The sequence below is a fragment of the Vombatus ursinus genome, unplaced genomic scaffold (genome assembly GCF_900497805.2).
Source record: "Vombatus ursinus unplaced genomic scaffold, bare-nosed wombat genome assembly UNPS02008996.1, whole genome shotgun sequence".
In the NCBI taxonomy this organism is placed as follows: domain Eukaryota; kingdom Metazoa; phylum Chordata; class Mammalia; order Diprotodontia; family Vombatidae; genus Vombatus; species Vombatus ursinus.
The window spans coordinates 11,070,049-11,094,350 of record NW_020948774.1 but is presented as its reverse complement, the minus strand read 5'-3'; the positions used below and the strand labels follow the sequence as shown (position 1 = coordinate 11,094,350).

Here is a 24,302-nt window from a genome sequence, read left to right as displayed (position 1 = left end):
GGGTTACACTCATAGGCAAAACAAACTCTAAACTCAGGAGATTATAAAAGTATTTTGAAAGAGAGAAAGGGTAAGATCTTGTGATTGGAATCTGTGTGAGGGAATGAGGACAAGGAGTAGAAGCTGAATGCAACAAGAACAGAGCGCTTGTATTTGAGGCTGGATTTGAAACCAGGTCTTCTTGATTCCAGCTCAAGCACTCTATCTACTGTGCCACATAGCTGACAATATTTAATTTTGTTTATTTTTGAAATAGTGTCTTTGTATTTTAATTCATACAGTTCCTTTATGTTTCTTGGTAGGCAGACCCCCAAATATTTTATACATTCAGTAGTTGTTTTACTTTTTTTTAAAAATAAATTTTTATGGATATCTTTATTTTTGCGTCACGTAAATTCCCCCTATTAACTCTCCTCTTTGCTCCTCCAAGAGTGCCATCCTAAGTAACAAAGCATATTTTTTTAAAGAACATAAAAAGAAAGAAATAGGAAGGGAAAATACCCTACAAAACCAATCAACATAATTTTTTTAAAAATCTGAAAATATATGCGATATTCTACAATCATGGACCTTACTCTGTAAAGGAGTGGGGAAGGTATCTTTTCATATTTCATATTGAAATATAAACATGTTTTTCCACTCTCAATATGTTTCAGTAAAATGTAGTTTTCCCATATCTCTTTTAACCAAGTCTATTTGCATTTGAAAATTTCTACTAAACTACAGTCTTCTCATCAGGAATGCTTGGAAGTTCCCTATTTCATTAATTATCCTTTCCCCAGACATTCCTCACTCCCATAGGATCATAGTTAGTTTTGCTGGTTAATGTTATTCTTGGTTTTAAGACTATCTTTTGCCTTTTGGAATATTGTATTCTCCACTCTGTTCCTTTACAAGTGGTAGCTGCTAAACATTATGTGATCCTGACTCTGACTCCTTTTAATTGAACTGTTTATTTATGGCTACTGTACTACTTTTCTTGGACCTGAAAAATCAAATTTTAGATGCTTAATTAGGAGATGCTTGATTCAAACCCTTGTTCGTATTTTTTAAGAATTAGAATTTATGTTAAAGTTATGTTCTTTGAGGTCTTGCTGATAGGTGTTTTGGAATTAATGTCCTCTTGAGGTTGTGTCTTAGACATCCCTAGTACCATAATAGTTCTTCATTGAGGAAGTCTTTTTTGTTTATTCTTTCTTCCAGTTTTACTTCTCAAATTGATACTTTGTATTAGGGCCAGGTTCTACACAGTTTTTGAAGGAATGTTGGAGTCTAAACTTGTATGCACTGGGATCCTGCTGCTACTTTCTACGTGTAATAAGTGATATCTTCTTCAAGGATTACAGGGGCCAAGACCTACATACTTTCAGTGGACCGTAAGTGGTTTCATCCAAGGCATGGCCTGAATGCTGCTCTCCTAGACTTTCTAGTCTCTGATTTGGATCTAGGCAACACAACTGCAGACTTGTTCCTGAGTGGAGCTTTATTAGACAGTTACTGGGGTCATAACCATAGAGCTGTAGGCTTATCCCTGCTCCACAGTTTCTGCCTTGGTCACCTGCCTTAGGGTCAAATTCATGAACTTGGGGTGGGAAAATGAACTTCTGTGGTTTTGCCTTAGGTTTCCTGATCACTAATTGTTCTGAAGGACAACTAGGTGGTGTAGTAGATAGAGTGCTGGGCCTGGAGGCAGGAAGACCTGAGTTCCAATCTGGCCTCAAACACTTACTAGTTGTGCAACCCTGAGTGAGTCACTTAACTCTGTTGGTCTCAGTTTCCTCATCTGTAAAATGAACTGGAGAAGTAAATGGCAAAGCTCTCCAGTATCTCTGCCAAGAAAATCCCAAATAGAGTTATGAATAATTGGGCAAGACTGAAATGACTGAACAACAACAACAACAATATATACATACTTCCAACCCTGTTCTCTTTAATGAGCTTCAGTCCTGTATAACCAGTTGCCTACTAGACATTTTAGCTTGAATGTCCCAGAGATAGCTTACCACTCAATATTCATAAAATTAAGCTCATTATCTTCTTATCTCAAACCCTCCCCTCCTCAGGTACTTTTTACTTCTGTCAAAGTCATCAATAATCTTTTAGGCTCTGAGGTTCATAACTTCAGCATTATCTTGGACTCCTTATTTCCTGTTACTCCACATATCTGATCAGCTGTCAAATCTTGCCCTTTTTACTTTGATATCATCTCTTACATGGAACCACTTCTCTCTACTCATACAGCTGTCAACTTAATTCAGACTCTCATTATCTCTCATCTAGGTGATTGCCACAGTCATCTAATTGATCTCCATACCTCAACTGTCACCACTTCAGTCCAACCTACACGCCGCTGCCAAGGAAATTTTTTTAAATGCAGAACTTTCCATGTGCTTCCCTTACTTTATCAACTCCTTTGGCTTCCTATTACTTCAAGGATCAAATATAAATTCCTGTGTTGAGCTTCTAAAGCTCTTCACAACTTAGTCTCAATCTATGTTTGCAGACTCATTACATATTACTCCATACCTTAATCTGCCATCTAGTCAAACTGGCCTTCCTTCTGTTCTTTACATATAACACTCCCATCTCTCATATTTCCAGTAGTATTCCCATACCTATAATGCACTCTCTTTTTAAGATACAGTTGAAGTACCACCTTCAGCATTAAACCTTTCCCCTATTGAGGAGAGAAAGGGAAAAAGAGAAAACAAAACATAAATGAGGAGGAGGGACTAGGATGGAGAGGAAGACACAGATAGCAATCAATCATAACTGTGAATGTGAATGGAATGAACTCTCCCATAAAACAGAAACAGATGGCAGAGTGGATTAAGAACCATAAACCTACAATATTCTGTATACAAGAAACACATATGAAGCAGGGGGATACACGCAGAGTAAAGGTAAAAGGCTGGAGCAGAATATATTATGCTTTAGCCAAATTTAAAAAAAAAAAGCAATCCTGATCTTAGACAAAGCAAAATCAAAAATAGAACTAATTAAAAGAGATAAGGAAGGAAACTACATTCTGGTAAAAGGCACCAAGTGGTATAGCAGCCAAATTCCTAAGGAGAAGTTAAGGAAGACATAGGAAGAAATAGACAGCAAAACTATACAAGTGGGGCACTTCAATCTCCTCCTCTCAGAACTAGATAAATCTAACCACAAAATAAACAGGAAAGAAATTAAGGAGATCAATAGAATCTTTGAAAAGTTAAATATGGTTGACCTCTAGAGAAAAGTGAATAAGACCAGAAAGGAATATACACCTTTTTCTCAGCAGTAAATGACACCTACACAAAAAAGTGACCATGTACTAGGGCATAAAAACCTCACAATCCAATGCAGAAAGGCAGAAAATGATGATGTAATAAAAATTACATGTAATAAAGGGCCATGGAAAGAGAGACTAAAAATTAATTGGAAACTAAATAATCTAATCCTAAAGAATGAGTGGGTCAAACAACACATCATAGAAACAATCAATAACTTCATCCAAGAGAATGACAATAATGAGACAACATACCAAAACTTATGGGATGCAGCAAAAGTGGTCCTTATGGGAAATTTCATATCTCTAAATGCTTATGTGAATAAAATAAAGAAAAGATCAATGAACTGGGCATGCAACTAAAAAAGCTAGAAAAAGAACAAATTTAAAATCCCCAATTAAATACCAAATTAGAAATTCTGAAAACCAAAGGAGAGATTAATAAAATTGAAATTAAGAAAATTATTGAACTAATAATGAGCTAATAAATAAAACTAAGAGCTGGTTTTATGAAGAAATCAATAAAACAGATAAACTTTTAGTTAATTTGATTAAAAAAGAAAGAAGAAAACCAAATTACTAGCATCAAAAATGAAAAGGGTTAATTCACCACCAATGAAGAAGAAATCAAAACAATAATTAGGAGCTATTTTGCCCAATGTATGCCAATAAATTTGACAATCTTAGTGAAATGGATGAATATTTACAAAAATATAAATTGCCCAGATTAACAGAAGAGGAAACAAAATACTTAACCCCATTTCAGAAAAAGAAATTGAACAAGCCATCAATGAAATCCCTAAGAAAAAATCTCCAGGGCCAGATGGATTTACAAGTGAATTCTATTAAACATTTAAAGAACAACTAATTCCTATACTATACAAACTATTTGGGAAAATAGGTGAAGAAGGAGTCCTACCAAATTCTTTTTATGATACAAATATGGTGCTGATACCTAAACCAGGAAGAGCCAAAACAGAGAAAGAAAATTATAGACCAATTTCCCTAATGAATATAGATGCAAAAATTTTAAGTAAAATATTAGCAAAGAGATTACAACAACTTATTCCGAGGATAATACACTATGACCAGGTAGAATTTATATCAGGAATGCAGGGCTGGTTTAATATCAGGAAAACTATCAACATAGTTGACAATATCAACAACAAAGATAACAGAAATCATATGATGATTTCAATAGATGCAGAAAAAGCATTTGACAAAATACAACACCCATTCCTATTAAAAACACTAGAGAGCATAGGAATAAATGGAGTCTTCCTTAAAATGATAGATGGCATCTATCAAAAATCATCAGCAAGCATTTAATGCAATGGAGCTAAGCTAGAAATATTTCCAGTAAGATCGGGGGTGAAACAAGGATGTCCGTTATCACCACTGTTATTCAATATTGTGCTAGAAATTTTAGCTGTAGCAATTAGAGAAGAAAAAGAAATTGAAGGAATTAGAATAGGCAAAGGAGAAACAAAGCTATCACTCTTTGCAGATGATATGATGGTATAGAGAATCAAGTAAAAAATTACTTGAAATAATAAATTAAATAAAGTTGCCAGATACAAAATAAATTCACATAAATCATCAGCATTTCTATATATTACTAACAAAGCCTGGCAGTGAGAGATAGAAAGAGAAATTCCATTTAAAATTACTGCAAACACTATAAAATATTTGGGAGTCTACCTGCCAAAACAAAACCAGGAACTATATGAACACAATTACAAAACACAAATAAAGTCAAATCTAAATAATTGGAAAAATATCAGTTGCTCATGGATAGATAAGCTAATATAATAAAAATGACAATTCTACCTAAGCTAATTTACTTATTTAGTGCCATGCCAATCAAACTACCAAAAATTATTTTATAGAGCTATAAAATGTGTATACCCTTTGACCTAGCAATACCACTTCTAAGTCTGTATCCCAAAGAGATCATAAAACAAGAAAAGGACCTGTATGTACAAAAATATTTATAGCAGCTCTTTTTGTGGTGGCAAAGAACTGGAAATTGAGGCATCCGCCTATCAATTGGGGAATGGCCGAACAAGTTGTGGTATATGAATGTAATAGAATACTATTGTGCTATAAGAAATCATGAGCAGGCAGACTTCAAAAAAACTTGAAAAGACTTACATGAACTGATGCAGAGTGAAATGAAAAGAACCAGGAGAACATTGTACACAGTAACAGCCACATTGTGGGATGACTGACTTTGATAGACTTGGCTCTTCACAGCAATGCAAGAATCTAAGACAACTCCAAAATATTCATGATGGAAATTGCTATCCACACCTAGAGAAATAACTATGGAGTCTGAATGCAGATGGAAGAATACTATTTGCTCTCTTTTTCCTTTATTGTTTTGCTTTATTGCTTCATTCTCATGATTCCTTCCATTAGTTCTAATTGTTCTTTATATCATGACTAACGGGAAAATATGCTTAACATGAATGTTTATGTAGAGCCTATATCAGATTGTATGCTGTTTTGGGGTGGGGGAAAGAAGTGGGTGGGGGAGAAAATTTAAAACTTAAAATCTTATGGAAGTAAAGGTTGAAAACTAAGAGTAAATAAATTAATTAAACAAACAAAAAACAAACCTTTCCAGATTCCTGTAGTTGCTAAGTGGTGACCCTCTAAAACTACCTTGTATTTAACCCCTTTGTAATATATTTGTATTGTACATATAATACAACATTTTCTATGCACTTGTCTCCCCTATTTGAAAGTAAGCTCATTAGAAATAGGCATTATTTTAATCAATTAATCAATGAACATTTATTAAGCACCTACTATGTGCCTGGCATTGTGGTAAGCACTGGGGATTTAAAAAGAGAGAAAAACAATAGTTCCTGCTCTCCAGAAGTTCATGGTCAAATGAGGTAGACAACAAATAGATATATACAAACAAACTTTTTGCAGGATCAATTGGAAATAATAACAGAGGGAAGGCACTAAAATGAAAAAGGATTGGGAAAGGTTTCCTGTAGAAAATAAGATTATAGTTGAGACTTAAAGAAATCCAGGGAAGCCAAGAGGCAGACATGAGGGAGAGTATTCCAAGTATAGAGGACAGTGAGAAAAAAATATCAAGAACTGAGAAATAAGAATGTCTTGTTCATGGAACAACAAGAAGCCAGTGTCACTCGTTCAAAGAGTATATGATTCAAATTCTTCCTCAGACACTTAGTAGCTTTGGGACCTTCAGTAAGTCACTTACCCTCTGTTAGCTTCAGTTTCCTCATCTATAACATAGGGATAATAATAGTACCTATTTCACAGGCCTGTTGTGATGGTCAAATATACCTTGAGCAATAATACATGTTTAGATGTCTACATTGTTTACTCTGAAGGGGACAATAGTTATTTTGAAGCATATGTTCTGCTATTAAAAAAAATAAACCCCATCACATTATAGTCACAACTAGTGACTATACATAGGAACAGCTATTTCCAGACATACATCTCATTCAAAGCAAGGGATAGTTTCCATGAAACATGAGAAGACTTGTATGGACTAATGAAGAGTAAAATAAGCAGATCCAGGAAAATAACTTATACCATGAAAAACATTTAAAAACAACTCTGAAATGCTTGAGATCTCTGATTAATACACTGATCAATCATGATTCCAGAGAACTGATGATAAAGTACACTACCTGAGTACTCTAACTGAGAGGTGATAGACTCAGGGTGCAGAAATAAACATATCTTTGGGAAATGGACAGCAGGGGAATTTGTTTTGCTTTACTATGAATATTTGTTATATGAGTTTAGTTGTCTTTGTTTCTTTTTAATATGGATAGGGGAAGGTGGGAGGGAGAGAAGGTTTTTTTGGTTAGTTGAAAGACTGAAATTCAATTAAAAATAAAGATATCAATTTTAGTTGGACACTTAGGGATGACTTAGAGATTTTTTTTTTGGTCCTGAATCATACCTTGTTATCATCCATGACAGTGTTCAAAGACTCAATCCACATTGGATCAATGTCGCCGTCCAGTAAAATCCACTTAGGCCCATCATGTGTTATATTGGCAAGTTCACGCAAGATGGATGAGAAAAGTCCTAAAAGGAACCAATCATCAGTAAATCAACCAATCAACATTTATTAAGCACCTACTATGTATCAGGCATTATGCAATGCACTAAAGAAACAAAGATAAATGAAATAGTTTTTGCTGTTGTGTAACTTATTCTATTCAGGGAAGTAATATGTATATCTTAAAGTATAACATATTTACATATGTATATACGTATGCATGTGTGTTATATACATACACATATGTATGTATGTGTATATGTATGTGTGTGTATGTGTATATATATATATATATATACATACATACACACACACACGTATATGGTGTATGATGTGTTCAGGGAAGACTAGTACCTCTGGTGTGAAAGCTGCTGAGCCTTTTCAGGGGTACTCATTCTCATTTGGTGTCCACCTGATACACCCAACTCTCACTTGTGGCTCCAAGAAGTTGTAGCATTTGCATTGGCCATACCCCAGTAAACCATTTCAACAGATAGGCTAAACCAGGTTCAGGTCTTAAACCCTTCAGTGAGTTAGGAGGTGTCTACTCCAAGCATGTGAAGACCTCCCCTCCCCCCTCGTGGAAGGGGTGGATGAGAACAATTTGTTCCAGTGGCCATAAAGGCAGCTAAAGCAGGTGGTATGGAGTGCTTAGAGCTTGGTTAGACATCAAAGACACCAGGGTCACTCACTGCATCCCAAGCCAACACTAATTGTCTTGACTTTGTCTTTTGACCAGACTTTGATGACTCTGGAATAGAGAGTGAGGCTGACAACTTTGCACAACTCTGGTTCACTTAAATCCAATTTATACATGAATTAAAAGATGTCACCCATACCATTTTACTATTTTTACCTATCTCAAAGTCCTGTGGCAACAGGCAAGTGACAAAGCAACAGGTGAAGATACACTGGGAGCTGTAGTCACAACCCTGCACCCAGGCAGCTCAGGTTATAGGGTGTTCATCTCATGGACTGGAGCGGCAGTAGGATTCAGCAGCCTCCTGGGTGTCTGAGCAGCATTTTTTTTTTTTTTTGGTGAGGTAACTGGGGTTAAGTGACTTGCCCAGAGTCACACAGCTAGTGAGTGTTATGTGTCTGAGGCTGGATTTGAACTTAGGTCCTCTTGACTCCAGGGCTGGTGCTCTATCCTCTGAGCAGCTTTTTAAGGATTGCACTGCTCATCTCCTGGTGTGAGGAAGGGGCATGAAAAGGTGCCTTAAAATTGACTGCTTTACCTAACCCTGGACTGCTTACCGCAGCAGGTGGGGATCCTACCATGCAGTTGAAACACAAAAACTGCACAAAAATTTCCACAAAGATGATTCCACTCACCATTGGTACATGGAATGTGTGCATGCTTATGGACAACATGAACTCCAGTAGACTTGAAAGATTAATAGTTCTTGTTGCAAGAGAACTCAGTGGGTATCACATCCAAATAGCAGCCATGGGTGAAACTAGGCTGGCAAATGAAGGCCAGCTTTCTGAAGTCAGAGCTAGATGCATGTTTTTCTGGAGTGGCCACAGTGAAGGGGAGTACCATGAAGCTGGTGTAGGTTTTGCAATCAAAACTAATCAGCAAGCTTGTATATCAGTCAAAAGGAGTGAATAACAAGTTTATGACAACGTAATTGTCACATGTAGGAAAGCACCACATCATCATTACTAGTGCAAAAGTTCCCACCATGATGAACCCTGATGAAGTCAGAGAAAAATTTTATGAAGACCTGGAGACTCTTATTATCAATGTGCTAAAAGAGGACAAGCTTGTAATTCTGGATGACTTTAATGCAAGCGTAGGCACAGACTACCAGATATATTAGGGAGTCCTTGGGCAGAAGAGTCAGAAACAGCAACAGCAATGGTTTACTTCTACTACTGAATATTTGTGCATCTCATGACTTTCTCATCACCAACACTGTCTTCCATTTAGTTAAATGCAAGGAAATGTCATGGATGCATCCTTGCAGTAAACATTGACATTTAATAGACTATGTGATTGTAAGGAGAAGAGATAGACAGGATGTGAGAGTGAAGAAGGTGGTGTGTGGTGTAGAGTGCTGGACTGATCATAGATTTATCCTCTCCAAGCTAAACATTTGCATTCAACCAAAGCAGTGGCCCCAAGGCAAGATGACTATCAGAAGACAATGTCAACAGATTAGAAAGCTTCTCTGAGTGGGAAGAGTTTGTTGCTAATTTGGAAAGAGAGCTGAGCCAACACATAGTTGGCAACAGTGGAGCAGAAAAGGCATAGGCAGCTTTCAGAGATTTGGTGTACAGCACTGCATTTACTCATCTGGGTCAGAACATTCACAAACATCAATATTGGTTTGACAAAAATGATGGGGAAATTCAGAAGTGCTAAATGAAAAATGACAACTCCATGGGGTTTACTAGCTGGATAGCTCATCTGTCTCTAAGAAGAGAGCATTTAACTCCATCAAAGGAAAGTACAAGCAAAGTTTAGAAAGATGCAGGATTCTTGGCTCAGTAAGAAGGCAGACAAAATTCAGTTTTACACTGATAGTAACAATCCAAAGTGCTTTTATGATGCCTTGAAGGCTATTCATGTCCAAAACCTATGGGGCATCTCAACTACTCTGATGTAGTGACATTGATTAGTGATAAAGGCATAACCTGAAGTGATGGGCTGAACGCTATAGTGGGTCTGTTATAGTGGTCTGCTGACTAGCATTAATCAATGCTGAAGCCATTGACTACACACCTCACGAAGAAGTCAATTCCTCTCTAGCTGAATTTCCATCTGAAGAAGTTTGGAATGTCATTAGGCTCCTCTTGTGTGACAAAGCACCTGGTGCTGATTCTATTCCAGCCAAGATTTACGAGGCAGGGAGTCCATTGCTCATACAAAAGCTGACTGAAATTTTCTAGGTTATATGGCAAGAAGAGATTATCCCTAAGAATTTAAATGATGTCTCCATTTTCCATCTCTATAAAGGTAAAGGAAGTAGGTTGTCCTGTGACAATCATAGGAGCTTCTTTTTTTAGTCATTGCTGGCAAGACTTTTGCCAGAGTCCTCCTTAATAGACTGATTCTTCACCTGGAAGATGGTCATCTACCTGAGAGCCAGTGTGGCCTCAGAAAAGGCCGAGGAATGGTTGATGTGGTGTTTGCTGCCCGACAATTTGTATACAACATTCATCAATCTTACCAATGCCTTTGATACTGTCAGTTGTGAGGGCTTATAGAAAATTATGGCAAAATTTGGTTGCTTGGAGAAGTTCATCAGTATTGTATGTCAATTTCATGACAGCATGCTTTCCTGGTTTCTGCATAATGGACAATGTTCTCACACTTTCCCAATCACCAATGGAGTCAAACAAGGCTGTATACTTGCTCCTGTGCTTTTTGGCATGATGTTTTCAGCAATGTAGTCAGACGCTTTCAATGAGGATGAAAACAGCATCAAGGTTAGCTACCACACTGATGGTAAATTGTTTAACTTGAAAAGGCTACAAGCCATGACTAAAGTGGAGGAAGAGTTGATGCTCAATTTTTTGATCACAGATGATTACACACTCAATGCAGCCTTTGAAGCTGAGACGCAATAGCATATGGATTAATTCCCTGCCTCTTGTGCAAATTTTGGGCTGACAACACCAGAGGTTCTCCTTTAGCCAGCACTGCACCATCCGTACCTGGAAACATTGGTTATAGCAAACGGAGAAATTTTGAATGCTGTGGATAAGTTCACTTACCTTCGCAATATACATTCCAGGGATGTACACATAGATGATAAGGTTGATGCACACATTGCCAGAGCAAACTCAGTGTTTTGGAGGCTCCAAAGAAATATGTGGGAAAGAAGAGGTATTAGGTTGCCTGTCAAACTGAAGGTCTACAGAGCCATTATGTGAACCTCATTGTTGTACGCCTGGGAAACCCAGACAACATACCAGTGCCATGTCAGGAAACTGAATCACTTCCATTTGAACTGTCTTCGGAAGATTTTGAAGATCACCTGGCAAGATAAGGTACTGGACACTGAGGTTCTTTCTCAAGCTGAACTTTCAAGCATTCAAACTCTGCTGCAGACAGTACTGTTCTGATGGGCTGACCATGTTATTTGAATGCCAAACATATGTTTGTTCAAAAGACTATTTTATAGAAAACTCACACAAGGCAAGTGCTTACATGGAGGTCAGAAGAGTTGATACAAGGACATGCTCAGGGTGTCTCTGAAGAACTTTGGAATAGGTTATGATATAGAAGACACTGGCACAGGACTGTCCAGCATTGTGTGTCCACATCAAAGAAGGCACTGTTCCCTTTGAGCAAAGCAGAGTTGCAATAGCTTGAAAGAAATGTGAGATGTGCAAGTTTAGAGACCTCCAAATGTTCATATGGAGTATTTGTGTTCGACCTGTGGTAGAGTCTTTCATGCTTATATTGGTCTGATCAGCCACAGTTGTACATACTGTAATTTGATTCCAATATAATGATGTCATTTTGGTCTTCTTCAAGAACAAAGGACAACAATCATGTATGTATATATAAATCCATGGGTAGCTTTTTTTTTTTTAAGATGGTGTCATTAATAGCTGAGGAGATAAGAAAAGATTTCATGTACAAGGTGGAACTTTAACTGAATTTTCAAAGAAACTTCTTAGAGGTAGAGGTGAGAAGGAATGAATGCTAGGCATTAGGAATTCTAGGCACAGCCAGTACAAAGGAAAAAAAGGAGATGGAGTGATGTGTGTAAGGAACAGCAAGAGGCTAGTTTGTTTGGCTGGACTGCTGAATGCAGGAAGGGGAAATGTAGGTTAGAGACAAATTTTAAAGAGCTTTAAAAGCAAACATCTCAGCTCCCAATTCCCTTATGCTTGAGTGATGCTCTCTCTCTCTTTCTCTTTCTCCATGTGTTTGTGTGTGTGTGTGTACTTTTCCAAATGACTAGCGATGGTTTTCTCTGTCCTCAGTTGGAGGATTGAGATAAATACGAATAAAGCTCCAGGAATTCTCTCTGTTACACTATTTGCAGGGTTGTAGTTTCAGTATTTCTCAGTACAAAGTGTATATCTGAGTGTATATGTAAAGCTACATATTGGTGGAAGAGGTAAAGTGTATGTACATGCTACATACACTTGACCCTCCTTTATTATGTTGATATTATATCCTGGATTTGCCACATGAAAGTGGCCAAGATGCCACCCCTTTGTGCCTCCTTTCTATATATATATATATATTTAAACTGGATATGTGATTTCATTGACATGAGAGCTTCTAGTAAGGAAGATCCTCTATTAATGAAGATCCAAACCTTTTTCTTTTCACCTTATTGTCTTAAAAAGTTACCTGGGAGCACTGAAAGGTTATATAATTTGCCCAGCGTCACGCAGCCAGTACATGCCAGAGGCAGGAATTGAACTCAGGTTTTCCTTACTCTGAGGTCAGCTGTCTATGGACTATGCTATATTGCCCCTTTGTAATGTTAGACATATGATATTGACTTTCTATACTGTACAGGTGCTGGTGGATAAGTTCATTAGTTTCCAATGAAATTTGTGACACTGAAATGGGGTCACTGGATAAATAAAAAGTTTAGAGAAACACCCTGAGATATTTCATTCTCCATAGAGGGAAACCTGTGTCAGTCCTTGAAAGTATGTACATTAAATTCAATCAATATGATTAAGGAAAAGCAAGAGATAGCTAGATGGTACATGGATAGAGGGCTAGACTCAGAGTCAGGAAGACCTCAAATCTTGCCTCAGACACTTACTAGCTGTGGCACCTTGGGTAAGTTGCTTACCTTCAATCAGCCTCAGTTTCTTCATCTATGAAATGGGGATAATAATACTATCTACCTCACAGGATTGTTGTGATGATTAAATGAGATGTAAAGTACTTTTCAAACCTAAAATTACTATATAAATGCTAGCTATTATTAGAAACTAGGGAGTGATTGACAGATGCTGAGAAAGTCAAACACAAAAGTTAAGAGATTAATATACTTTCATGAAAAATAACCTTCATTTTTTCCCTTATACAACCCACGTCAGTGAAGAACTTCTCCAAATGACTAACAATTGTTTTTCTCTGTCCTCAGTAAGAAAATTGAGATAAATATGAATAAAGCTCCAGGAAATCTCTGTTAGACTTTTTGTAGGTGGAAGTTTTCAGTACCTCTCAGTATAAAGCACTGTTGGAATATATTCTATGTCAATTTTGGGGCTTCCCCGTTGTTAATAGACTTCTGCTTCATAAAGGATATAGTAGAAAGATGGACTACAGTTCAAAACTGTCAAACTTGTGGCCTCAAAACTTCCAATGTTGCTAAACCAGATTAAAATATGTTGAACAAGATAAATAAAAATATAATATGAGATATAGAAGTTAATTTGAGATTTTCTAAGTCATTACATAGGTTCTACAGAGATCCTTTTCTGTTTGAATTTGACATCACTGGACTATAGTACTCTTCAATACCATTAATTTTTCCAGCACTTAACAGAATGCTTACTTCCTACCCCTGCCTGCCACAGATTCTCAGTTATGTGGCATGATTAAAGTAATAGGGCAACTGCCTATTACATATTCTATATCTTCTCCAATTTCCTCTTCCACTCACCTTGAAGGTTTAAGGACATTACACAGAAGGAGAGAAGGAATAAATATAATACAGCTTAAAGGAACAATTTGTTAAAAGTTCCCTTCCCAATTATAATGGCTTCTCTCCCCTTCTGTAGGCCTCTTTGTACCTTCATCAGGTCTGCCTTGTGTTTTTTTTCCTCTGTAATCCATGCCAATATTCCCAATTCTGATGAATATAAAGGAAATTATAGTGGCTGAGTCACAAGATCATACTGTTTAGAGTAAGTATAGTCCTTTCCCTCTGGTCTCAGGTGTTTCTTACCATCCTTCCATTCTCGTGTGGCTGGATTGATGATGCCAAACAGTTCATCATTAGTGACAGCTTTGGGGTTGAGGTCAGTCCAGACTGGTCGTCGTTTCATATTCTGGTATGTCTTATGCAAAGATCTCAGTACCTGAGACTTGCCTGTACCAGCGTTCCCCACCACAAACACAGAGTGTCGCACAGCCAAGAGCTCTTCTAGTTGTACCACCTGAAATAACATTTGGCTTAGGTAATTCATCAAGTAATCAACAAGCATTTATTAAACCTCATTTATGCTCAATACTGTCCTAGGTACTAGAGATATAAATACAAAAGGGAGAAAATTCTCCCCTTAAGGAGCTAATATAGTGGGAGGGATGGAGGGAAGGGAATGCAACAACTTCAGAGATACATAAACACAAGATATCTAAAAAATGCAAATGGGCATCAGGAGGATGAGGGAATCAGATGACACCTTTAGAAGGAAATGGCACTTGAGCTGAGCCTTGAAAGAAGTCATGGTACTAAGGGATGGAAAATGAGAAAGAAAAACATCCTAAGCACAGGGAGTTCTGTGCAAAGTCATGGAAGCAGCAGATAGAATGTTAGATATGAGAAAGATAGGCTGGAGTTAGATTGCAAAGGACTTTAAATAACAAACAAAGGAATTTTTATTTTATCCCAGAGGCAATGAGAAGTCACTGAAACTTTCTGAGCACAGTCAGACTTGTGTTTTAGGAATGTTAATTTGGCAGCTGTGTGTAAGATGAATTTCAGATCTTTATTCAAGATCTGAAGTTATGATCAGATAGAAAAAATTATAGAGTTTTGAATTGTGGAGCTGGAACAGGAGTTTCATGTGACTATCTCTGTGTGTGGCTGTGGTGTGGATCATAGGAGTTGAAGAGGTTAATAAACTGATATGTACATTGAAATTCCCAAGTATAAGTGCAGAATTTAGAAGACTTTGAGTAAGGCACTGAAATCTTTGAGAAAAGAAGGAAAATGACTTGGGGACCTAGAGAGAACACCTACAAGGATCTAGAGAGGATTATAGATGTGAATGGAGTTAATTTCAAAGAAATTTCAAAGAAAGATATGATGCTTAAAGCTGAGGGTAGAGACAGGATACGGAATGGACAATGAGAAGCAAGAAGTACATTTATGCTTTCTCCTGTCCTAGGGGGGTGTGTGTGTGTGTGTGTGTGTGTGTGTGTGTGTGTGTGTGAAGGTAATACAATACTGGAGATGGTGAATAGACATCCAGTTTTCTATGACTGCAGGTGAATGGGAAAAATATGAAAGAAAAGAAGTCATAATATTAAGGACAGTTCTACCCTCATGGCCAGTTGCAAAGTTTATTAACCAAAGACAAGGTTCTAGAAGGCACAATGTAAGGGGAAGGTAGACTGGGATAGAGAAGAAGTAGGGCTGACATGGAAGGGTATGAGGGACTAAGAAATAAGAAAATAAAAAAGGGAGCTTTGGCCTAAGCAGCAACGACTGAAGAAAAGGATTCTGAATAGAGCCATAGGACAGCATACTGTCATACCCTTTCCAGCAGCAATGGTACTATTGATTTGACTATCACTCGAGCAAGAGGTGGAAGTGGGGGAAAGGAGATGGGCATGAGCAGCATGGAGGATGGCTAGATAGGATAAGACTTGTCTGGTGCCAGGCAAGTGACAAAGTGCTGAAGTTTGGCTGCTTATTCACCCTTTAATCATGTGTCAGGAAGCACAGCCCCAGGGCCACTTCCAATGTTAAATTGATTATTTCCTCAAGGTGGAGCCACGTGGGGAAAGTCTAGTTCCAGTGCTGAGGTGCCAGGCTGATGTCAAGACATCCATGCTGTCCAGTCTGTGGTCCTGGTACCCAGTGGTTGGCTGATTGGATAGTGATAGGAAGCAGGTGATCTTTTCTGCACAAGGGATCCATTTATTACTTGGCGTGTAATAGTCAGTTAGAATGTTCTCTGGTCAACAAACTGTAGTCAGTGGGAAAAAAAGTTTTGGGCTTCAAAATATGATAGCTCTCTAGAAATAAGGATAAAGTTAGGAAGTACAATACTAAGATATTGGAGCTAAAAAAAAACCTATATAGATGATAGTTAGGATTAGTTATATGTTCCAAATGAGTTCAGGTGGCCAGACCTCCTAGAGTTTTAACACTCCTGAATAAATCAACTGCCAAGGTTCTAGATGCAGAACTGAAGATGTCAGCACAAATTTGAGGTAGAGCTGTTTGTCAGTCAGAATTCATATTACTATTATACAAACTAAGCAATGTCAATTCTAGGATATCATCCCTACCATCATCCCTGAACTTGTTATACTCTTCTCCCTCCTCTATCTCAACCCCTTAGTGAACTAATTCAACTCTATACCACTCTCTACTTGCCAATCCCTTGTCTCTTGTCTTTGCTAAATTCTAACCCTGGATTACTTACACCATCTTCCTCATGTGCTGCTGAATAGAGCTGGAGGAAGTCACAAAGCTGTGCTGTTCCACCACAAATTTATGTTTACCTCTTCTCAACTAGTGCTCATTATGGCAAGGCACACATTCTATTCCTCTCTGATCAATTTACTATTCCACTCCTCATGGTGGCTGTTCTGAAATTCTTGTGTCTTCTCGAGCTTTCCATTTTACATCTTTCATCATTTTGGCTTGTGGACCTTGGCTCATGCTTCACTGAAAAAACTGAGACCATTTGTCTAGAGCTCCCTTTTTCCACTCCTCCTTATCTCACATCATTCAGACATCTTCTCCCTTTCTCTCCCTCTCCCTCCCTCCCTCCCTCCCTCCCCTTCCCTCTGTCTTTCTCTCTCTCTCTCTCCTCCAGGCTCAAATGAAGAGGTGGTACTTTTCCTCGACAAAGTCAAACTCTTTATATGCATCCTTGATCCCATCTCTTCCTGACTTCTCCAGGAAATTCCTCCCACTATCCTCCCTACTCTCTATTATTTTCAATCTATCCCTAGCTACTGGCTCTTTCTCATTTGCCCATTAATATGCCCATATTTTGCCCATTCTTAACCCCCTCCACACATCCAACCATCCACATTAGCTATCATCTGCCATATATCCTCCCTTTCATGGTTAAACTTGAGAAAGCTATCTATAGTTCCCCTCTTCTTATTATCTTCTAAACCTACAATTCTCCCTTCTGACTTAACTGAAACTGCCCTCTCTAAAGTTCCCAGTGATCTCTTAGTTGTTAAATCTAACGACCTTTTCTTAATCCTGATCCTTTTTGATTCTGTGCAGCCTTTGGCCCTGCTGATCATCTCATCCTGACTACTTTCTCTCCTCTGGATTTTCATGACACAGCTCTCCTTGTTCTCCTATCTGTCCCAATGCTCCTTCTCAGACTGCTTTGCTGTTCAACATCCAGTCCACTGACTGAGAGTGTCTTGAAAGGCTCTGCCCTGTGCCCACTTTTCTTCTAATTGTATACTATCTCACTTGGTTATCATTAGCTCCTGTGGGTTAAGTGATCATCTTTATATAGATGATCTATATATCCAGCCCTAATCTTTCTTCCAAGCTATAGTCATTAAGCACCAACTGTCTCTTGGACATCTTGAATTGAACATCCTGCAGCTATCTCCTATCCACCATGTCTTTTCTCACTAAGCTCTCCCTTCTTCCTAGTTTTTCTATGGCCACTGAGGACACTACCATACTCCCATTTACCCAGGCTTGCAATCTACGTGTCATCCTAAACTTCTCACTTATGCTCACTTCATATATCCAAGTTTTTGCCAATTCTGATTGTTTCTACCTTCAAAACATCTCTTGTATAAACCCTCTTCTCTCCACTCACACAGACACCATTCTGGTACAGGCCCTTATCATCTCACACCTATACTACTGTAAAAATCTTCTGGTTGATTTTCTTGTCTGGAATCTCTCCCTACTCCAGTCTACCTTCCTCTTTGCTTCCAAAGTAACTTTCTTAAAGTATAGGTCTGATCTGTAGGTCTAACCCCCTTCTCAATAAGCTCTAGTGGTTTCCAATTATCTCTATTATCAAAAATAAAGTTCTCTGATTAACACTTAAAGGACTTTATGATTTGGCCACTTCTTACCTTTCCAGTCTTCTTATAGTATACTGCCTTCCACATACCCTACAATCTAGCTATACTGGATCACATGTAGTTTCTTGATCCTGACATTCTATTTCCCATTTGCTGTCCTCCATGCCTAGAAGGCTCTCTTTTCTCACCTTAACCTTTTGAACACTCTGGCTTCTTTTAAGACTCAACTCAAGTGCCACTTCTGCAGAAAGACTTTCCCTGTCCCTTAAGATACTTGTGCCTTTTCATAGCTATCTTCCATTAGAATGTACATTCCTTCAGGGCAGGGACTATTTTTCCTTTTCTTTATATTCCTAGCACTAGGGCCTTATCTAACTTTTAAAAAACTATATAAGTTGTAAGTGAATTTTTGCATAAGGTGTACCACCTCACTTAGGCATCCTATATTGGTGAAATCATAGATATAGAAAAAAAGGGAAAAAAAGAAATTTACATGATAATTATGTTGTATATTTGAAAGGAATAGTGAGTTATGCATAGCAGATTTGCAGTTTCATGCGCAATCATCTTTTTTATTCTACTATGTTATGGAGATACTTGTTTTATTCCGTAAATTAAAAATGAAATAAATTTTTTAAAAAGATTTAATATATGAAGTGAAAGGGAGTGAGGAGTACAGGATAAGGCTGTGCTCTTCTTGTATGGTGGTGCCTTTTATAGAAATAGGGAAACCCATAAGAGGGGAAGGTTTGGGGGAAGAGATAATGAGTTGAATTGGATATGCTGAGATTAAGTTGTGTTAGGGCTGTATATATGTATATATACACATCTACACATGTTAGTATATTGTGTGTATGTTTATATATGTATATCCATATATATGCATATAGACATATGTGTGTATATGTATCTATATAACTTTATGAGTTGTCTGCAGAAATAATAGTTAAACCAATAAGGTTACCAAGAAAATACTATAGATGGAAGGAGATGAGGGCCTAGAATAGACTCTCAGGAAATACCCATAGTCAAGAATCATGTTATGGGTGATAAGCAAGCAAAAGAGACTGAAAAGGAGCAGTTGGACAATTAGGAATTGAACCAGGAGAGAACAGTGTCATGAAAACCCAAAGAAGAGAAAGAATTCAAGAGAATAGGATGGTCAATGCAGATAATTTAAGAAAGACCATCAGTTTCAAGAAGGACTGAGAGAAAACCAATTTTGAAGAGAAAGCAGTTCAGTTGAGGTAAAGAGAGAAAAGGGCAGGTAGGTGGTACAGAGGATAGAATGCCAGGCCTGGTGTCAGGAAGACTCATCTTTGTGCGTTCAAATCTGGCCTCAGATAGTTACTAGCTGTGTGACCCTGGGCAAGTCACTGCAGCCAGTTGCTTCCAGAGCTCTTGCCCCACAGACGGTGGGGGAATTGAGTGGCTGATTAGAGGGGGATCACTTTGCTGGTGCTAAGGCAGTATTCTCTTGCTTTACCTGTGCTTGGATCTAGGTCACAGTCCTGCATGGTGGTCCTGGAGTGAGGAGGAGTGCTGGCATGGCAGAGCTTGAGGCAGCAGTGGAGAGGTAATCCTCCTCACAGTTCGAAGGCAGAAAAGAGTGCTTGTGGTCACTCACAGATCAGAGCACAGACCAGGAAAGAAGTAAACACCTCACCTTTGATCATGCCACCTTGGAAGAACTGAAAATTTATAGGTCCCTAGAAGTATCTCTGAAAACAGCTGCACAAAACCCCTGAAGCTTGGGACAATATATTCTCCACACTGGAAGCAGACCTCTACCTTAACAAAGAGTTAAAAAGTCAAGTTCCCAAGTCCCAAGGCTGGAAACATGAGCAAATAAAGGAAAAAAAACCCTTAGACTATAGAATCTTACTTTAGTGACAAAGAAGATCAAAAAACATACAACCAGAAGATGACAACAAAGTCAAAGCTCCTATATCCAAAGCTTCCAAGAAAAATACAGATTGGTCTCAGGCCATGAAAGAGCTCAAAAAGGATTTTGAGAAGCAAGTAAGAGAAGTAGAGGAAAAATTGAGAAGAGAAATGAGAGTGACACAAGAAAATAATGAAAAATGAATCAACAGTTTGCTAAAGAAGACCGAAAAAAAATACTGAAGAAAATAACACCTTAAAAAAATGGACTAACTCAAATGGTAAAAGAGGTCCAGAAAGCCAATGAGGAGAAGAATAACTTAAAAAGCAGAATGAGCCAAATGGAAAAGGAAGTCCAAAAGTTCACTGAAGAAAATAATTTCTTAAAAATTAGAATGGAGCAAATGGAAGCTAATGACTCTATGAGAAATTAAGAAATTATAAAACAAAACCAAAAGAATGAAAACATAGAAGACAATGTGAAGTATCTCACTGGAAAAACAACTGACCTGGAAAATAGATCCAGGAGAGATAATTTTAAAATTATTAGACTATGTGAAAGCCATGGTCAAAAAAAGAGCCTAGACATCATCTTTCAAGAAATTATCAAGGAAAAATGCCCTAATATTCTAGAACCAGAAGGCAAAATAGAAATTGAAAGAATCCACTGATCACCTCCTGAAAGAGATCCCAAAAGGATGGGAGGATATGGTCAGACAGGGGAATGCCTGAGTTTCTAATTAGAGAAGTGCAACACTTAGAGATTAATAATAAATTCAAATCTGTGACCATCCCTCTGTGTAGCTGAGATAGAATGAAGGAGTAGCTCATAACTTAATGAAGCTAAGACCCAGTTCCTCCACTTATTAGCTATGTAACCTTAGAACAACCACTTTCCCTTTCCAGACTTCAATTTCTTCCATAAAATGAGGATATTGGGCTATATGATATCTAAGCTCTTTCTAGCCTCTAAAATCATGTGTTGACATATCTTTTGAACCTTATTTTATCTAAATAATCTCTCAGGGAGATTATTTGTAACAATGCCTAATATTCTTTCTTTGCTTTATTGAAATATTTTTATGTCATTTTCATTTGCAAGTATTTCCTCTTTCCCTCCCTACTCAAAAAACTATCCCTTGAAACAGAATAAAAAAGAAAAAATAGTTCAGCAAAACCAAACAACATGTCATCCATGTTTGACTGGATATTGGATATTTTACCACTATAATTCCCCACCTCTACAAAGAAGAGGAGGTGATTTTTCTCATATCTTTATTATTAATCAGATATTTGTGTATCTGCTCACTCTTGGAATTCAAAATCAATACAAATTCATGAGCAAAAGAAACATTTGAGTAAAAGATAAATTCTGGGTCAGAATTTATGGATTCTGAAATTATAAAGGGTGATAATGCCACTCACTTTGAGCACAAAGTTGTCCTCAGCCTGAAGTTTTAGTTCTAAAACTGCCTGTTTTACAAAACCTTCAAAGTCGAGGTCTCTCTTCCTGGGAATGTCCAGGGCAGGGAAAAGGTCTCCAATCAGGCCCATAAACACAGGCATGTCATCAGTTGTGATCTTGGGGATGTTGAAGTCTCGGAGGGAACGCATTAGGACTTGGTCCTCAGGTCGGTCGGGGTCTCCTCTCTTCAGAGATCCAGCTACCACAAGCACAGACTTGATAGCTCGCAGACCCCAGTCATAATGATCCTATGGAGATGAAAACATAAAGTTACTCAGAGGTTTGGGAGTAAATTTGATACCTTGTAGCATAGATCTTTGTTAAAGGGTCTCAGCGAGTTCTAACAGTGAGAAAATGGCAAGGGAGTGGTGATGGTGATAAAAACTGATTCAGTTTGGCATGTAATAGATGGACTGAGGGATGGACTTTCAATTAACATATTACCTGTGCCAGAAGAATGGGGATTACTGGAGAGATGGCAATCATACTCTATGCTGGATGCGAAAAATGATTTCTCTTGGTAATCTGTGTCTTAGAGACTCAGAGTTCTACCCCGTCAGCCTTCTGTCCAAAATTCTTAAGGACGACATCTCTGATAAAGAGATTGCATTGAATCTTCTTAACTTGCAAACTCCAACCCAGGCCTGAATTGATTTTATCCTACTCTGGCTTGGGTTGAGACAGATTCTAGACAGATGGAGGCTGGGAGTGTGTGGAATGATGGTGGGTTAATATGAGCCTCTGTTGAAAGGGTATATAATGCCATACCCCAGTTCCCAAATAGAGCCAGTTCTGAACAGGCCCTCTTGGGGGGCGCCGGTTTTAGACTGAACTCCTATGTAATGCATGTCACACCAGCTTGAGGGAAATTAAACTATAGACACATGCACCCAATTTCGTTTGTCTCTTTCTTAGATAATAAATGGTGGTTCATATTAAATGGTGCTGCAGCTTGGATTTGGAATTAGATTTTTGTGCAAAGTGATTTAGAAATGCATTTACCTAAATTGATAATGGGTTGTTTCAAGTTTTAAATACATAATAACATGTAGGGTATTGTTACATTTCTAAATTGTGTAACTTGGTAAACAATTGTATCACCTACGTTGTTAGAAAAGCAATTTCTCTTACAATCTAGATGTTGCTAGATTAAAAATTCTACGCTCAGAGAAAAAAAGTGAATGGGTTAGAAAGCTGTTATGTCATTTTATCTGACCATTTTGAAATACTGTAATTGAAATCATAAACTTCTAAGTTTTGTCTATATTTAAAAGGAAGTTTCAGCTAAAATTAAAATTATGATAAATTAAGATTGTTAACTAAGCTATTTGGAGCTATTGTTTAAATGAATTATTTACAAAAGTATTTTTGTGAACGGTAACCTGGTAATTATGCAAAGAAAGAACCTTGTAAAATACCCTTGTAATCAATTTAGTTTGTTATAGTAACAGGATAAGTTGTAAACTGTTTTTAAGAAGGGGAAATACTTTTATGAAGAAATGTTTTGCAAAATCTTCTTTGTGATTTTTAGAAGGCCTACTAAATTTCCATTTGCAAACTAATTTGTTGCAGTAATAATTTGATATTGATAACAATTATGTCCAAAGCTACTGTGAATTTTGAGTTTCATTCCTAGATTTGTTGTGTCCTTGGACTGGCCTTAATGGGTGCTTTCTGAGAAACCGTCAGAGTCAGCAGCTCAACGGGAACAGCATCAGAGGTATTAATACTAAAGCAATTTACTGTAATGAGCTGTAAGTGGGGAAGATCTTGTTGTTTTGATCAGATTTCATTCCATGGCCTAAACATGAGTTCAATTCCTGAAGTATTTTATGTTGTTATTTAATCAGGAACTAGAACATTTGTAGGAATGCATGTAAATTACTTAAGACTCACTTGAAAGATGTTCCTTAACCAATGTGAGATTATAGTAACAGGTGAAACTCTGATTTTTGAACTTGCTATTCAAGACCTTATGGAAATGATAACTACTTTATTCTGAGTCTGAATCAGAATGGTTATCAAGGAATGCTATTGAGTCACTGACCCATGATGCCAGCAACCCTGTTGGGGGGAGGGGTATCTATGAACTGCATCTATGAACTGCAGAGGGTGTTCTCCTGGGAAGGTTGGGAGAATGACTATTCTGCATGAGCTGAGAGGTAGGATTCTCCTGACTCAATTTCCCCACTATTACATCTGGCAGACTCTAAGCCTGACTCAATGCAGTTGGCTGTCTACATAACTTCTGCCTGGAATTGACATGAAGTTAGAGAAACATTGTTCCCTTATTTTAGTTATGTCCCTATTCTTTTATAGCAAATTTCTATAATCAAAAGTTTTATAAGCACAATATTAAACCTATTAAATAATAGATTGATGCTGAAACATCTGAGGTTATTGTAGCAAGATGCAAGTATAAGATTGAACTGTTTGGCTTAGAATTTTAGAATTAAGTATTTAGCCTTAACATCTGTTACTAGTGTATTCCTGTATAAGTTAGTGTCCTTTAATTTTTCATAATGCTATGGGGATAACTAGTCCAAGGACTTGTGAAACCGGGATATTATTCTGTTACTTAGTTAATATCAAAACTATCTCAGTTTGTTACAGTTAGTTAATGTTAAAAAAATAGCTTGTGGTCTATCTTATAAAATGCCTTAAAAGAAACATCCACTTTAATTAAGGGTTATTTATTTGTAAATGACCAGAA

The 24,302-nt window shown here is 37.6% G+C and overlaps 1 protein-coding gene across 1 annotated transcript in view; it reads right to left on the bottom strand.

The window, feature by feature from the left end:
• DNAH9 (dynein axonemal heavy chain 9) overlaps positions 1–24,302 on the bottom strand; it is a 466,635-nt gene that overhangs the window by 244,060 nt on the left and 198,273 nt on the right. Inside the window, exons 31-33 of the mRNA XM_027850079.1 lie at positions 21,550–21,837; positions 14,216–14,426; positions 7,230–7,357 (exon numbers count right to left, since the gene is read on the bottom strand). Of these exons, the coding sequence (XP_027705880.1) occupies positions 7,230–7,357; positions 14,216–14,426; positions 21,550–21,837 (627 nt within the window). The remainder of the gene's footprint in view (positions 1–7,229; positions 7,358–14,215; positions 14,427–21,549; positions 21,838–24,302) is intronic.